Here is a 15,177-nt window from a genome sequence, read left to right on the forward strand (position 1 = left end):
TCTGACAGTACAGCCACATGGTGCGGCCATGGCAGCCACTGCTTTGTTGTTGTAGTTTTTTTTTTTTTTTTTTTTTTTTTTTTTTTTTTACTTAGTGTTGATTGTTAATGGCCGAGCGGTAACCTGCAAAACCGTGTGGCCGTTATCAGTAGTTCCTAATGAATTAAGGCTAGTTTCACATTACTTGTAAATTCTTCTGGCAGGGGAATAGCCTGGCGGAAGACATCATAGCCAGATACTACCTGACCCCGCCGAAGCCCATTGACTATAATGGGACTGGGTGGGGATCCGGCATTATTGCCGGGATTCAGAAGGCCCCAAAAAAAAACACTGCTTGCAGCAGTATCTGTCTGGCTAAATCCTGGCGCTAATGCTGGGAAAAGGCCGGATCCCCACCCAGTCCCATTATAGTTAATAGGGCATGGCGGTCCTCCGGCCTTCTCTGGCTATGTCTGATACGATGTCTTCCAATAGACTGTTCCCCTGGTTGAACAGCCTGCCGGGAGAATTATAAATAAAATATAATAAAAAAATGCAGCAGCTAGTATCCTAATACTGTCCTGATTAATAATATAAAATATATATAACGGCTTAAGGCCTCATGCACACAACCGTCCGCAAAAAAAACAGAAGCCGCCCGTGTGCCTTCCGCAATTTGCGGCCCACAGAAATGCAAATGCAAAACGGACAAGAATAAGACATGTTCTATTTTTATTTTATTTTTTTGCGCGGCCACGGAACGGAGCAATGGATGCGGACAGCACACGGAGTGAATGGGTCCGCATCCGAGCCACAAAACGGCGGCTCGGTTGCGGACCCAAACAACGGTCGTGTGCATGAGGCCTAATAGTAATTACTGACAGAGTGAGACTGTAGGGACACAACCCTATCATTAGGAGGAAGGATGGCACCCAGTTGTCAGTGTATTTATACATTTCTAGGAGGAATAACAGAGGGAAGGCATAACATACAGTTCTAAGAATAGATGCTCCAGAATGATTAATTTATGAGGAAGTAATTACTAAATTAGACACGTCAGGGGAGGTGACAGCTCCTCTGTGAGATCAATTTGGGGAGATACGAAGATAATTCTATTACGTGTCATCTATGCAGATTGGGATAAAACCTGAAGCTGTTCAGTAAGGATGGGTTCACATATGCGGTAAACTAACCCGGTGGTGTGTTCTCTGCCGGATCTACCGTATCCGGCACAGTTGGATAATGCTACACGCCGCCGGATCTCCTTTGACTATAATCCAGCATAGACAGAGTTCGAGTATAAGGGCCTGCTTTTGGCTGGAGAAATACCGCTGCATCATCCTGCTGTGCCGGATGTGGTGAACTCCGGTAGTCTACTTTGCCCTTAGAGAAGTGCCTACAAAGGGTTACTGGTGCTCAGGAGGAATGTGCTCATTGAATTAAATCATTTTCTTGCTCAGTGCTCTTACCGTGAGCTTGAGTAGCAGTAATATATAGCATTTATATTAAAAGCCACAAGGTAATCTAAAAGTTCTTGCAAAAAGTAGAGGAACGCCACGATGAGTTACAGAGCCGGCCGCTTTGGCTTGGGTGCAGAATCACTGGACTTCTCAAACCATTCTTGCATGTCCTCATCACATGAGCAGGTAGGGCGGCTGAGAGCCGAGCCGAGCCATTGGCAAATGGAGTTGTCATCCCAGGTTATGCAGACGGCGCGCCTGCTGTGTGCGTATATCTACACCCCCCGTTGTAAACATATTAAATTATTAGCACAGTCCCTCGCAGGATAAAACCTCAAGCGCTGAAGTGCCTTACACAAATTATATTTATTATCAGTTTTTGAATCAAGCCGGACAGTTGCTGAGGAAAGTGCTGCCCGTAAATATTTAATTCCGTATTTCCAGAAATCCAGTCATAGGGTTCCTACATAAATTATTGAATATTGAACATTAATGTGTTTTTTTTGTGTGTGTTTTTTTGGTATACATTGTTTTAACCTTCTCGCTTAACTTAGTCTGTTTTGCTCAGAAGGAAAGGCAGTGTTAGCATCTTGCTCCATTAAGCATACTGCGCTTAGTCTTAAAGGGATATCCTCAGCAGGGGTCCGACAGCTTGAGCCCCCTCCAGTCAGGAGAAGAGGGGCTGTGTTCCCCTGTTTGAATGGAGTGGCAAGTCACGCATGCTCGCTGCCAATCCATTCAGCTCTGTTGGTTTGCCAAAGATAGCCGAGCAGTTGTGATCTCCAGCAGTCCCATGGAGTTGAATGGAGTAGTGGACCCGCGTCCATGTCTGCCGCTCCATACAAATATGGAGAAATGACCCCCCTTCTCACTCCATCGGTGGGGGCCCGGAAGTCAGATATCCATCGATCACTTATCCCCTATTGGCTTAACAGTCTAGCATTCAAAAAAGGTATTTATCCAACAACCGCCCCGGGGGGGGGGGGGGGGGGGGGGAAACAGCGACCATATCTGCTCTTGAGCTGTGCCTGCTATTGGAGTATCGATGTGGCCTTCGACAGTCAGACCCCTGCTGATTCCGATTGCTAGCACGTTCTCTTCTCGCTGCAGGACACAGACCAGCCCATGGTCGTCTGCTACAGTGAGGAGTGAGCATTATTCTCTCATCGTTCTAGCAATCAGTAGGAGTTTCAGCACTCGGACACCCAAACATATTATTTATTTTTTAAAGCCGAGTGATGCTGTGAAGTTATCCTGTCAGTTTTTTACACATTTGTGATATCATGTGTTAAAAGTTTTAAATGCTGGGGTTCTAGGTGCAGAACCCCCCTAGCTTAGTGCTTTGTCCCTTTTGTTTCTGTTCAGCACAGAGGGGCGAACATTGTACAGATTCCCAGGATCTACATTCTGTGAATCCTAATGCTGTTCATTGGTGCAACCAGCAGAGCCGAGCAGATTCCAAGAGGAACAGAGCTCGGATGTGCGCTTCTGCACCCTTGTATTGTGAAACGATGGAGGTCCCAGCACCTGACATGACATGCCACTTTGACAGTACTTTAAAAGAGGTGCTTCCAAGAGTTTTTAACTGATATGTCCTCTGGATAGGTCAACAATATCTGATTGTGGGACCCCACCCAATCAGCTGATTGAGAAGGCATTGGTCCCCCTGTAAGCACCATGGCCTCCTTGTAGCACAGCGTCGTACATTGTATAGCACTTGAATAGGACCGAGCTGCCCCTAGGCCATGTGACCAATGCATGTGACATCACTGGCCTAGGGAAAGCTGCAACGGGGATAGGTCATCAGTTAAAACTTCTATGAAAAACCGCTTTAAGCGGTGCTGGGCTGTAATACCAGGCACGGCCCAGATGTGGCCCTGTTTTTGGATGAAAGCGCAGATCGTTTTTTTTTAAATAAATTTTCGTCAATTAAATTATCAAAAAATAATATATGGCCATTTTTACATTCATATTAGGCAACATTTGGCTCCCAGATCATAAGACGTTCCCTTGGCAATTAACATATAATCTAGCAGAAACCCCTCCCTACATGTTCCAGGTCATACAATATCCTGATCCGTGATGTCCCTGGAATCTTTTAAACATTCACTTATTATTTTTATGTCTTTTGTGTTTTCAGTGGAAACTTTGAAGAAGGGATCTCCATGTTGGAATCCATCTGTATAAATGAACCGAAAAAATCCTACACGTCCTTCTTGATAGGCCAGCTGCTGAAGAGCAACAAGGAGGAGGCACTGGAGAAATGTACGTCTGCTTTTAGTACGAGCCTGTCTAGATGTAATAAAGCTCTGTATGTTATCCTTTCGCATGGGTGCTACCTATTAGGCTGGGAGCCATCTGAGCTCTGGTCCATTCAAGTGAATCAGGCTAAGCTGCAATACCAGACACGGTCAGCGGACTAGAGTGGCGCTCATTCAGAACGAGAAACGCAATAAACTGTCAAATCTGGGGAGGTCTGCTTTGGACAAGCCACAAGCTTTATTTTCTTGCTTTGTGGGAAATGTCGACTTTTAGGCTTTCCTTTCCTAACAGAAGTCTCAGTGCGGTGCTAGATCCATCACACAACGTTCACAAGCAGTGCCCGGAAGTCTGTCGGGTTCCACCAAGGCCCCTATTCTTCGCTGAGAAAAAAAAATGCTGCATACAGCGCTATTTTAGCCATCAAATTTGACGGACTTTGCAATGGTGGCTCCTGATGGATCCTCAGCGCAGATGTGATCAAAGCCTTAGTTGCACTCGGCTACACTTTGCAGACACGTTACAGTCTGTGGGGGACGTTGATCAAGACTAGTGGTCCCATAATTCCAGTCTTGATCCCCTTTATGCTGGTGTAAGACATGTCTAATTTATTAGGTAGATACCTCATAATAATTTAGGTGCCCCTCTGGCTCTTGATGCACCAGTAACTCAAGTAGTGTAGACCCCGCTATTACTTACGCCCGTTTCTGGTGCAAGTTCTAGTAAATCTGGCAGGCTGTGATAGGCTACGACCACTTGTGCTAAGCCACTCCCCTTTTCTCGCCACTTTAGACAAGTAGCGAGAATCTCAAACAGTTGCCATTATTTGTAACTTTTTAGCGCCACAGTAGGGAGGTGTAAAAGCAGTGCCCCTCTATGTGCCCCACTCTTCTCCTCCAAATCATGTAGAAGGGAGTCAGAGGACACTCGGGTCTACTGTGCAGCCCCATCATTGAGCCATTTGTGAGGTCTCATTGGGTAGACCACCTCACAGTGATTTTCCACCTATGTCTCTTCCGCTGTTGTGAGCTCCCAGAATTCCTTGACCGCCACAGTACTACCGTACACCTCACTGAACCCCGTACGTAGTGACCCACATACTTTCTCAAGTGTGCTCTTAGCCATTTTATATTACATTTATCTGGTACTTGGTCAAGCAAAGCAAACAGGAATGGGTTTCCAGTTGTAATGTCGGATTATTGCAGTTCTGGCTTCCTTCGCTGGCGAACGCCCCAGGTCCAGCAATGACAGCCGCAGGCAGTCATACCATCCGCTCCTTCCTGCTGTGTGGGGATCGTCTGAAGAATGTCACTTCTATTGAGGAGTGAGGCTCTTCTCTGGTCCAGCATTTGGATAAGACCTTTTCATGGCATGTTACTCACCAATGTACTAACTCTCTTCCGTTGGCAGTGAGCATCTTGGCAGAGCGCTTGGCCAATCAGTTTGCAAACTACGGACCTGTTACCGATCTCTTTCTGAATTATGTGAAAGCGGGAAGAGAAGAAGCAGCCAGTCATCTATTACAGGTAACCCATAAGTAATGCATACGGTTAAGTGCCCATGTACCAGACCCCCCCCCCCCTCTGCCAACGGTCAGTAAGGCATATTGAACTGTTTTGAGGCTTACTGCCCCCTTACAGTCCAGTGGCCAAACTGCAACAGTACAGCCAGTCTGCTGTGACCTATAGAACGTGTTTCCATTGAGATACTCCTACAGTAATTAAGTCAGTCCTGCTTTTAAATTCTACATTTTTCAAACCAGCACCTGCATCTGAATAATTCTGTAATTGGATGTAATTAAAAAGTTAGCATAGCCACTGCGCTATGCAATAAAATGTATGAGTATTGCGCCACCTGCTGCTTTTCCTTATTTCTCTGTCCACCTCACTGAGGTGGTCACACAAGCTGTTTAAATCTCCCACTGCCACCAGCCGTAGGTAGCTGCCATGTTAGAAGCTGTGGCAGTTACAGTGGGAGAAGGACACGACCCCCTGAGAAAGAACCCCCTGAGCTGCCAGCCTGAAATAAATCTAGCACATAAAGTAGAGCAATGAATGGGGAGATCTCTGGACCCATGTGAGGTACAATGGACGGAGCTGTGTACTTCTGCCGTCAACTTCCGGCATCGGAGCAACTGCAGAACAGCTAATCACTGCGCATGCGCAGCCACCCTCCGTTAATTTTTATGGAGCCGCCGAAAATGAGCTTGGCTATTTCTGTCAACCCCATAGAAATGAATGGGAGCCTTGGCAAATCCCATTCACTTGTATAGGAAGAGTGCTTGGCGGTGACCAGATCCCGGGAAACCCCAGAGTCCTTCAGCCACCACTCTCCCTGCTCCATTCTCGGCATAGGTGCAGGTCCAAGAGGTGGGGCCCTAAGGGTATGCCCCCATTGTCTGTGATGGGAATACTCCTTTTGCATATAAAGCTAATCCTCACAATGCAGAATACTCTTGGAAAAGCAGACAGTTTCCTGTTCATTGTCTGATTCCAAATGCCAATCATTAGAGGTGTTTTTTTTGTTTTTGTTTTCGCTTTGGGTGTGAATGCAGACTATTAGTGCGCAGAAAAGTTGGATATTTTACAGTACTGCTTATGGCATATAGCTACCGATGTGATTGGTGGCATGGATAGCATATTGGATCACTAAATCCTCCTGCACACAAGCATTTTACGGCTCCGCGTTTCACAGAGCTGTAATAAAGCAGCCATAGAAGTGTATGGGGCCTCACCGTACCTCCGTGTGCGCCTCTGAATTTAGTATTTTTTCTTGAATTCCATATGAATCACAGCATCCGACTCCATATTATGGTCTTCTGGAAGAGTCACTGTGATGGACACCATGCAGCGATACCTGGGAGGGATGTCCCTTGTAAAGGACGGATATTTCAGGCGTCTCAGGAAATGAGTTTTCAGTGTGGTCTCACAATTTTTAGTAAGCTCAGAGTAGAGATATAAAAACTTGTATTAATTTTACTTTAATTTTTTTTACTTTATTGATTTGTGGTCTCACTTTACAGTTGTCAGGGGAGGAATTGCTTTATATACATTATTTTTATTTATTTATTCATTGCATATTGAAATAAATTATGCCGGCCACACATGCGGTTGCATTTCACACCGACAGACGTGACCATTCCATTAACACGGATGGTAAAAGGGGAAGCACGCGGGTAACGCTACCGCCTTATTCGGTATTGGCATTGCCCCGCGCTCACGTGTTGATTGCTTATTACAATCTAATTTTTTTTCTTTTCGTTCTGGTGCGTGTCGCCGGCGTGCTAAATGAGAAATGCAGGCTCTTCCCAGTTGCCAACATTCTCTGCAAAATTAGCAGTCGTCAGGGAGCGAGCCAAGCGCATTCAGTGCCATTTGACTTGTGCTAAATATAAAGCGAAGCCGGCGTGGAAGGAGCGGCTGGTGATGAGAACTGCCACTGGTCGCGTACACAAACAGACGCAGATGGGGAGTCTCGTCCCCGCAGGTGGCAGTCAAACAATCACAGCGATCCCGCAGATTGCCGGGTTTCTATAGACTCCCTGTGTCAAATTAAGGCCTGTTACCAATTTCCAATAGTAAACAGCACTATATTCACTTAAAATGCTTAGCAGCTGGTAAAACTGCAAGCCGTAAAATAGAAGCAAAACCCCTGCTTTAGTCATCACGGTAGACATCAATTTGCATGTTAAGAAGCAGCCGAACCTGAAGGATCTCTCTGGAAGATGGGACTGCCAGCGATGTCACCAGGATCTCCTGCCTGAAGAATAGGGCATTATGTAAATGTTCGTCAGGATTGAGAGGTGACACACGCAGCCGGGGCTGACAGCCAGGAGAGGTCCAGACACAAAACAGTCACCACTTAAAGGAACAGGACGCACATCACGCTCAGATGGACCTTTGCAAACATTTCTGCTTTCTTCTCCAGTCACACATCCATCTACTCGCTCCACACACTTTCCAAAAATGTAGAGAATGCGAAGGCTACATTACTAAGGCCGTGTAACATGGATACACTGTCAGTTTTTCATGGCCATTTTTTCTACCAGTTTTTGCATCCGTTTTTAACAGCCATTAATAATGGATGATTTTCATGGGATTTAAATTTAAAAAAGCCAAACCCCTGCAGTATACATTAAGTCCTCCATAGTGGCTCCCAGCAGTAATAACGCTCCCCCATAGTGGTCCCAAGCAGTAACAACATCACACTTAGTGGTCCCAAACAGTAATAACGTCCCCCATAGTGGTCCCAAGCAGTAACAACTTCACACTTAGTGGTCCCAAACAGTAATAACGTCCCCCATAGTGGTCCCAAGCAGTAACAACTTCACACTTAGTGGTCCCAAACAGTAATAACGTCCCCCATAGTGGCCCCCAGCAGTAATAACGTCCCCCATAGTGGCCCCCAGCAGTAATAATGTCTCGCATAGTGAGCCAAAGCAGTAATAATGTCCACCATAGTGGCCCCCAGCATTAATAACGTCCCCCATAGTGGTCCCAAGCAGTAACAACATCACACTTGGTGGCCCCAAGCAGTCATAATGCGCCACTTAGTGGTCCCAAACAGTAATAACGTCCCCCCATAGTGGCCCCCAGCAGTAATAATGTCTCGCATAGTGAGTCCCAGCAGAAATAATGTCCACCATAGTGGCCCCCAGCAGTAATAACGTCCCCATAGTGGTCCCAAGCGGTACTAACATCCCCCCATAGTGGAGCCCAGCAGTAATGACGTCCCCTATGGTGGCCCCCAGCAGTAATGACGTCCCCCATAGTAACCCCCAGCAATAATGATGTCCCCCATAGTGGTCCCAAGCAGTAATAACATTCCCCCCCATAGTAGTCTTCTGTTGTTGAGTTTCCCTTTAAACCATGGACTGCTTTTTTGCGCCTAGATCACTTTGCACTGGAGTGTCCCCCCTTTTTTACTGTTAATGGGGATTTAGCTCATGCTTTTTAGGTGTTGCTAAAGCTATTGTAACATTCGGTTAAAAAAAAAAATAGAAACTTGTGACGTAGTCCCAACGCCCAGACCCCCACCCAATTTTTTTTAAATCAGGAGTAACGTGAATGGGAAGTTTTATTCTGCCAATTCTGCTCTCTGAAGTGTCCTGAAGGCAGAGCTTCCCTGTGAAGCTGTGTGCTTTCTCCATTTAACTGCTTCACAGCTCCTCCCCTCTGCTCTGAGTGACGGCTGTTGTGGTCTCCTGGTTGGATGCTACAGCTTTCACTCAGAGCAGAGGGGAGGGGCTGAGAAGCAGCTCAACACAGAAAGCACTTCACAGTGAAGCTTCTCCTTTCGGCACTTTAGAGAGCAGAGCTATAACGGGTCCCTTGACGTGACCCCCTTAAAGTGGGCAGGTACAGCAGAAAGTATTTGCAGTGCCTTCCAGATGCAATACCCGCGTGACGACAGCGCAGCTGTAACATATAGTATTATACCTCCACGACTGACCGTACAGCGCTTTACGGCGGAGCGCAGCCTCGTGATTTTTTTCAGGCTTGTCATGTAAACTTCTTTCTCCCCCAGCAACTTTAACTTTTGTCTCTCTGAAGAACTGTCTATTTCATTGAAAGGCATTTATAAAGCAGATTGAAATCAGTCCTTTTGTATGCGTAAGTGGAGGTAATTATACTTTAAAGAGAACTTGCTTTGTACATTTTAATTTTTTTAAAGAAACGAACAGTTATCTCCCTGACACCTTATTAAATGTATAATTAACCTTATGATCCCGAGCTCACTTATGAATGCTTGGCAGTATAATTGGAGATGAATAGAATTCCTTCCCCCCTCCTCCCATCTTTCTTTTCCAGTCCCTAAACCTCATTTTTCTTGGCTCTACTGAAGCATTGGTTTATTTTTTTTGTCTTTTATACAAACCTGCAACGTGCGGTGCCAAGGACACATTTACCACAGATTGGCATGATTAGGCAGAGCGCTGCTGTTTGCTCTTTATCTGACGCGGTGATTAACCCGCGGTGTCTTGCCAGGGTGCCATTTTGTATACTTTTTTTTTTTTTTTTTTCCTTGTCTTTTTTTTGTTTTAGTTTTATGTTGTTTTCTTCTTAAACCTGAGATGTCTAATGAATCCTGATTTCTGTCATGCCTACAGAGATGCGGTGCCATCATGGAGCAGAGAGCACAGTTGGCTCGCTACATTAACAGACAGATGGGACGGAATGAGGTACATCATCGAGCTATAGAGTGTTTTTTTTATTTTATTTTTTTTATGCAATTTTCATGATGTCTATGAAAGATGTGTTTCCTTTAAGGGGTTGGCCACCCACTACTACATGGTCAGACCTGCAAAAGGGAAGTAATAATTACTGTGTCCCAGCTCCTTTACACCCCATCCTCCACTGTCAACACCGCTGCAGTGAATTACTGGCCGCAGAGGTGACCTGCCCCCATTGAGTCGTGACCAATTGACCTGACGCAAGGGGAGCAGTTAACGATGCAGCTCTGTCAAAACGGAAGTGGACAGCGGGGTTTTGCCATTTAGATGCCACATTTCTGTGTAATACCACTCATGTCTCAGATCAAACTATGCCTCCCCGCTTCCTTTAAGGGTTTGTCCACTCCTTAATTACTGATGACGTATCTTAGGCCATTAATACCTGATCAGCAGGGGTTCAGCTGTTCTGCAGTAGATCCGTTGCCAGAGCTACAGCTCCATCCATTCTGTAGTGGACGGAGCTGGTTACTGCAGTGCTGCTCCCATTAAAGTGAATGGCAGCAGCACCGCAATTACATGCTCCGTCCACTACATTATGGATGGCGCTGTAGTGTTGCAACGGATCTACTGCACAACAGCTGAACCCCCGCTGATCGGGTATTGATGGCCTTTTCTGAGGTTAGGTCATCAGTAATTATGAAGTTGACAAACCCCTTTAAGACACTTAATCAGAACATAATCCCTCCTTCCATGTTCATCTACAGGAGGAAGAAGTGACGCGTCTGATGGAATTACTCTCCGATCCATATTACAAACAAGTCCTCTACAGTTATAAGATGAAAGCATACGGTAAATAGCATCTAACTCCACGTTTGTGTGTTTTTTTACGTATTTCCGTTTTTTTCCTCTGACAGTAGTATAAACAGGATAAGGCCCCATGCACACGGCCGTGTTTCACAGCCGTGTGCGGGCCGTGGAACCGCGGCCTGGATCCCTCCTGAGAGCAGGAGCGCACGGCGTCACTGGTTGCTATGACGCTGTGCGCTCCCTGCTGCCGGCAAAGTACAGTAATACACTGGTATGATCTATAGCAACCAGTGACGCCGTGCGCTCCTGCTCTCAGGAGGGATCCAGGCCGCGGTTCCACGGCCCGCACACGGCTGTGAAACACGGCCGTGTGCATGGGGCCTAAGGGAAAGATTTTGATTTTCTTCTTGGGGAAGCTGATGAATATTACAATGTTGTGTGTGTGTATATTATGCATCGATTAAACGCCCATCGAATGTGGCTTCTCTGAGCCAGCAGTCAGATTCTCTATCCTGAAGTCCCACAGACAGCAGGTGGCATTGCTTCACAGGACACGTAAGGCTGTGTCCACGTCACGTCTCTGATGCTCCTTTTAGTGCTTATGACTGGGAAAGCTCCGACATAAACACGTAATGTTTCCATAGGGTTACATCAGCCAGACAGAGGCCAAAAGAGTGGCCTTTTGGCCTCCACCTGCCTGGAATGTCCAGTATGGGATAGCCTCGTATACTGTGCTACTCCATGCCACAGCATCCAGTAAAAATAAATATGGGGGTCATATACTATACAGAAATACGCCTATATTAGGTGTATTTCTGGCGCTGATTGCAGCGTGACAGTTATTTGCACCGCAATCTGCGACACTTCCCTACTCACGCCAGGTCTAAAAAAAAAAGTGGGCGGATAAGGGGATGTATCTGAAGGCCCATCTCATTTACCATTTTCTACTCCTGTTTTAGGTGTAGAAAATGATCTCCATGTAAGACAGCAAGAAAACTGGCTTACATTTAGACTGGCGCAGGATGCGCAAAGTTATGTAGAGGCTGGCGCCAGCTATAGGGGCTATTAAGACCTGCCTCTAAAATGTGTATCCTTCAGAGGCATGTGCTTAGGGCTACGTTCACACTGCCATGCTTTTGCCGTGCCCATGTTGCTGACCACAAGCTGTGGGTCCGCAAAACAAGAGCATCGGCTGTGTGAACTCTGCAACGCAGAAGAATGGGATGGCTTCTGGCAGCCTTGGAAAAATGGGGCACTTTCACAGGAACCCATCATATATAAGTTTATATCCCTGATGTGGTCAATTTACACTTTATGTATTGTAACACCAAAATGTTCTTTACAAAACCTTAATAAAAAATTATCTGATCCCAAAAATGTACACTTTATGTACAGTTTAATGTGAGCATCTCATCCATAGACGGTGTGTATATGGTATAGCACATACATATGTCCTTACATTGGTACACTAGTATCCATAGCGCACCGTTCACCTGACAGAAGCCAATTTAGTGTCCTTGTGGCGGTATAACTTTTTAATACTCTATACAGTGGCATACCTCGGCAGTAAACATTGGGGACATCTTCCTGACGTGTACCTCTGTCGGCATGCCGGAACGCCGTGTGCACAGTCTCCCTTTTCACACCTCAATATGGCGAACCTTCCACACAGTGTATTGTTTGTCATTAATTTACCCGACCGTTTCATCGAGCCGCCTTTTAATCCTTTCCTCCTATTTCCCTCTAGAATCCAACAAGGAGGTTGAGGCAGCCGTCTCTTTGTACAAGAAAGCCAAAGCCGAGCACATTGATCCAGATGAGCTGTTCCTAAAACGCCTGGCAGTCCTTCTAAGAGGCGCAGGGAGGCCTGTCCCATTCTCCGAGCCCCCAGTGAGTACTTCCTAATTATACATACCTCCTACGTGGTATGAGCTGGTAATAAACAGAACTCTGCGGTTTTGGGAGGAGGGGGGAGGGTCTGCTTAATTACACGGGGATTAAATCTTGTGTGAGTATCCTCTCTGGGCCGTGTGCATGTGAAGTGCTCGCAGCTCCCGGATTAATTTAGTTATACTTTTGGGAGACGATAACCTTCTGTGGATTATTGTGTTAGGAGATAGAATCAGCCAGGCACATCTGCAGGTCATATTGAAGGTAGAGCCTGGCCCGCCGTCCTCAGAGGACCAAGCGCTCGCACTCAGTTTTTTTGGGAGCTTGAAAGGTGATTTTAATCCCTTATATGTATCGACCACTAATTGCTTTCGTTTAGCGGCGTTTCATTTTAAAACGAGCGGTTTCACCAGAACAACACATCTTGTTTTGTTTTTTTTGTCAGAGGTTTGTTTGCTGCTTTCAACTCCTAGCAGAAACCAGAACTTCCCAAGATGTGGTGATGTAGATTAACGGTGACATTCAAAAGCCCCGAGTTCCACGTCTATAGTATTAGATAATGGATCCATGGATTTTGTGAGACATTTTGAAACCTTGTTTTGTTTCTAAAATGACCAAATGAGGATTTTTTTTGACTCTTGTATTTTTCCAACTGTTAAGCAAAACTCTGCATAGATAAAAAAAAAAATGCCACTCGCACTATTACCAATTTTCAAGAAATCATGGGCAAAACGCTAAAAAACCTGAAGATGGTGTCAAATTCCCAATACGCCCCCCGTGAAATTCTATGGCAAATTCTAGGTTCTCTTCCTCTGTATGCAGACGTTTCTTACATAAGCCTTTTTAGATTGTGCTCTGTTCCAACACTATGTTGGAAGCCTATTTTGCCAGTATCAAAATCCGTGGTGTATTCTACAGCAGGAACCCACTGATGTCTGACAAGAATTTTCTATTTGAATGTGGTGGACCCGCCCAGGCTCCTGCCATGGTTTCCACAGTTTTACGCCTGGAAATTAGGCTTCCAGGATGGACGTGTCCATTGATGATACAGTCTGGAAAAACCACATCTAAATAGGTCACGGCCGCATGCGCAGTGGCGTGGACTCCCTTTGAACATAACGAGAGGCTTTTTTGACATGGATTCCACATGGTTTTTGGTGCACAGTCTGCTGAAATCCACAGAGACCATGGCAGGTGGCCAAACACTGATCAGTCGCATTGAATGGGGCTAATCAGAATGAAGACCTGCTGCGGAAACCCGAGGCTCAGTCTGGGTTCCGCAAGCAAAATACTCGTCTGATTTTTCTGACCAGGGGTAGAATCCTCACAATTTGAAGCAAGATCCACGGCAGAAATATTTTGCTGTGTCCGTGCTTACCCTGAGTTCTGCAAATGTTACCGTCACATGGTGGATTAACACGCGCAGAGGAGCAGCCGATTATTAGGATGGAAGCGATCCTTCCTAACAACTGGCTGCTCATTCAGCGGGGGGTGAAACACGGCATTTACATGCAGCAATCACCTCCGCAGTATGAGAATGAGCAATCGCTATTGCAATCGATCAGACGCATTGTTTAGACGATAATTTATTTGCCTGCAAGATCAACAGTTTCATCTGATGAATGAGCTTTTCGCTCGTTCATCAGCTGATCGGCTGCACCTTTAGACGGGCAGAGTAACAGGAACGAGCGTTTGCAGGAATGTTCATTCCTGATAATCTGCCCGATAATCTGGCGTGTAAACTCGCTATTAGCATTGGAGTCCGAAATCTCTCTGCCCCATATAAGCAGTTCAGTACTATCTGTATTGCATTAAAGTTGGGGGCACTTTTTTTACTTTCGGGCTTAGGTTACACACTTGGTACTAAAGCTGAGTTTGTCATGTTACACATGGATTGGACATTATAATAGATTCACCCTCTTTCCTCTGTGATCCACATTGCGATACCACGATGGATTGGGTCCAATGGTCAGTTCTGGCTTTCTGTGTTGTATTTCCGGACACTAAAACTTTCTCATTGTTTTCTAGGAAACCATAGAATATTATAAAGAAAAACTGAAGAAACAAACGTCACAAAACGATGAAGAGCAGAGGGAGGAATGAGAGTTTTTGTTTTCTTTTACATTTTTACAATGTTTTTTTTTTTTTGTATGTGTATTTTGTTTCCCATTGTAAATTGTAATGTGAATGCTCCGTGAACTTTAATTAAACTGACCAAAAATGTAAAAAAAAAGTCTGGATACATGTTTTTGTTTTTGAAATTTACTGGATTGTTTTCAAATCAATCACTTTTTAATCTGTCAGTGTTTCATGCTATTATTCCAGTTTCTCAAAAGATGTAGGGGGTTATTTATTAACCTGAAATATGCCCATCAATCTGTGACTTTTCCCCGATCACGCCAGGTCTAAAGAATTGGATGTGGCGTTGGGGCGGGGAAGGGGATGGCCTTGCAGGCCCGCCTCAGTCATCATTTTCTACATCTGGTTTAGGCGTAGAAAATAGTCTAAATGTAATTCAGTTAGGAAGCTGGCTTACATTTAGAAGCGGCACTGGATGCGCCTAAGTTATGCAGAGGCTGGGGCCTCTACATAACTTCAGCTCTCCACCAC

The 15,177-nt window shown here is 45.5% G+C and overlaps 1 protein-coding gene across 1 annotated transcript in view; it reads left to right on the forward strand.

The window, feature by feature from the left end:
* LRPPRC (leucine rich pentatricopeptide repeat containing) overlaps nucleotides 1-14,800 on the forward strand; it is a 184,992-nt gene extending 170,192 nt beyond the window's left edge. Inside the window, exons 33-38 of the mRNA XM_044289233.1 lie at nucleotides 3,580-3,704; nucleotides 5,109-5,224; nucleotides 9,808-9,879; nucleotides 10,635-10,719; nucleotides 12,425-12,567; nucleotides 14,596-14,800. Of these exons, the coding sequence (XP_044145168.1) occupies nucleotides 3,580-3,704; nucleotides 5,109-5,224; nucleotides 9,808-9,879; nucleotides 10,635-10,719; nucleotides 12,425-12,567; nucleotides 14,596-14,670 (616 nt within the window). The 3' untranslated portion in view covers nucleotides 14,671-14,800. The remainder of the gene's footprint in view (nucleotides 1-3,579; nucleotides 3,705-5,108; nucleotides 5,225-9,807; nucleotides 9,880-10,634; nucleotides 10,720-12,424; nucleotides 12,568-14,595) is intronic.
* Nucleotides 14,801-15,177: the final 377 nt, after the last annotated feature.

This window comes from Bufo gargarizans, chromosome 4 (assembly GCF_014858855.1).
Source record: "Bufo gargarizans isolate SCDJY-AF-19 chromosome 4, ASM1485885v1, whole genome shotgun sequence".
NCBI classification, from domain to species: domain Eukaryota; kingdom Metazoa; phylum Chordata; class Amphibia; order Anura; family Bufonidae; genus Bufo; species Bufo gargarizans.